Source organism: Ostrea edulis, chromosome 3, assembly GCF_947568905.1.
Source record: "Ostrea edulis chromosome 3, xbOstEdul1.1, whole genome shotgun sequence".
In the NCBI taxonomy this organism is placed as follows: Eukaryota; Metazoa; Mollusca; class Bivalvia; order Ostreida; family Ostreidae; genus Ostrea; species Ostrea edulis.
The window spans coordinates 41,398,139-41,400,638 of record NC_079166.1 but is presented as its reverse complement, the minus strand read 5'-3'; the positions used below and the strand labels follow the sequence as shown (position 1 = coordinate 41,400,638).

At 35.9% G+C, this 2,500-nt stretch overlaps 1 protein-coding gene across 1 annotated transcript in view; it reads right to left on the bottom strand.

Annotated features, from left to right (window-relative positions):
* LOC125677700 (zinc finger C4H2 domain-containing protein-like) overlaps positions 1–2,500 on the bottom strand; it is an 8,855-nt gene that overhangs the window by 433 nt on the left and 5,922 nt on the right. Inside the window, exons 4-5 of the mRNA XM_048915841.2 lie at positions 940–1,111; positions 1–237 (exon numbers count right to left, since the gene is read on the bottom strand). The exon at positions 1–237 is cut by the window's left edge and continues 433 nt beyond it. Of these exons, the coding sequence (XP_048771798.1) occupies positions 124–237; positions 940–1,111 (286 nt within the window). The 3' untranslated portion in view covers positions 1–123. The remainder of the gene's footprint in view (positions 238–939; positions 1,112–2,500) is intronic.

Genomic DNA, 2,500 nt, shown 5'->3' with positions numbered 1-2,500 from the left:
CCGAGTTTCTCTAGGACAGAACCTCGATAGGGCCTGTGGCGTCTACTACTCTCACTGCAGTCTAGTCTACGCTTGTCTCTTTAACTTCTGCGAGCCACTGTCGGCTGCTTCAGCTCCCATCTCTCACTCATCTAATTTTCTCTTAGGTTTCTTTGGATTGCGAGAACGGCTCTTTGCCTTACACAGTGGGCATATTGGTGCATTTCTGTGAATTTGTTGGTGACATGATAGGCAAGCCTGCAGTGTTCATAATTCAAAGTAGAAGGATTTTTATAAATTTACTAAGTAAAATCACAAATTTACAGTAGTTATTTTCTAATAGAAATAAATTTCATCTTTTAAAATACATGTACATGACAGTATGAACTGCGACACTTCACGTCGACATACTTCAGGAAACACATAATTTCTTGTGTTCACATTCTACTTTCATTTCTGTCAAAACCCCCAGCCAAACAGACATACTATATTTTATAAGTAGTTCTACATTCATACACAAATTGTTTACAAATGTAGCGTGTTTATCAGGAAATGCTTTTCCTTACAATTTGTAACGACATCAAAGACAAAAATATTGGAAATGTGAATATTAAACAGTGATATACATGGATTCACATGTCAACTTGATTTTCCATCATTCATGATTTTCTACACCCATTGTAAGACCCCTATCAAGTGATTTACTGGGTTGACATATCCAACCTTGGTAACATTGACAAAATCTAGAATACTCTGATCGTAATGAAAATTTTATTTGAATGTCAAATTTCATTATCAAAATCTAAAATAATCTGATTGTAAGGAAAATTTATTTGAATGTCAACTTCCATTATCAAAATACCTCATCATAAAATAGTTTCCAACATACATGTGGATTTATATAAGTTAATAACACTTTAACATGTTTGTAGATAACTTTCTTTATCTATTTTGGTTTACCTTCATGGGAGGTGGTTGTTGTCGGAATGCTTGTTGTCGGGGCTCTGGGGGTTTCTGGGTGCGAGGAATTTGGATTTGGGTGGGCGTGGCTGCAGGAACAGACATTGTCTGTGGGATGGGGGGCTCCGGAGGGGGTTCATTGGTCCATTCAGTGTTCTGCTTTTCAAAGAAGCTGTGAAAGTATTAATAATTTTTTTTCAATAAATCTGCTGTCATTTTTGACTTACATTTACTCTGAATAATCGATAATAACAATTATGCATTATTGAGAGTATGAAACAAGATGTGTTTGTGAAACATTATGCCCCAGGTGGAAACAAACAAATAAAAGGTCTTGTAATAAGGAATCTATATACAAAATATGAAATTCCTAGCTTCAATACTTCAGGAGATACTGTAGAGTAACTTAAAAGTATGTTAAACTTCAAAGGTCAAGGTCTTCGGTATCAAATGAAAGTTCCTGTCATAAGGAATGCATATAAGAAATATGAGAGCCATATCACTCACCATTCAAAAGTTATGAGCAAGGCTAGTTTTGAAATTTAGGTCAAGACAACAAGGTCAAAGATCATGGCAGAGTTGTGGAAAACATTTTTAGATAGCCAGTCATTCGGACTGACAAGATGGCAACATAAGCCAGTCCGAAATAATTTAAGCCAGTCCGAAATCTAAAGTCATAAAATTAAAAAAACAAAACAAAAAGTACACAACATTTATTTCCTTTATTAAACATCGATATACTTCATAATTACATTTACTCAGTCTCCATTTCTATGCTTGTGAAATCCCCACAGCTCCTCAGTTAAGGACAGAATTTTCATTATCTCTTATAGAAGAGTACCTATATTTCAATGAGGCGACGATAAAATTTTGTAAGCGGTTATTTGGTACGCAGCCAGCAGTCTGTCAATGCAAATATTGCATGCCATTTTAACACCATCGAATTTCAAGCATTCCCGCCCCTCTGTCCAATTGTGTTTGAATTCTCTTTGTCGAGATCTTTCGTATTTAACCTTGTCTTCATCTGTTAGTTTATATTTTTTACCTGGTTTCGCTCCAGCTGTAAATTTAATGGGCCACGCGGCCATGCTTGTTTCGCTTTCATCAGCCTCAAGCTCTTTTAAGGAAAAAAGTATTACGCAATCGCATTTTAGTTTTACAAGATAATTGCGCTGAAAAATGCGTCGATGCTTGCAGGAAACAAAACAAAAACAAAAAACCAGGCCGGTCATTTCGACCGACATCAATGGTGTTTTTATCGGTCGCAAGCATTTTTAATCGGTTTTGCCGGCATGACCGGCAGTTTTCCACAACTCTGTCATGGTATCAAATGAGAGGTCTTCTTATGGAATATATATGAAAACCCTACCATAAATAGTTCAGCAGATATTGCTATTAAAGTTAAATTTTCTTAAAAATAGGTTAAATGCCAAGGTCAAGATCACAAGATAAAAAACTCTGCTACCAAAAAAGCCTCGGTTTTGTCACAAGGAACGCACATATGAAATCCCTATCCCTCACCATTCAAAAGTTACGAGCATGATTAAGATTTTGCTTAAAG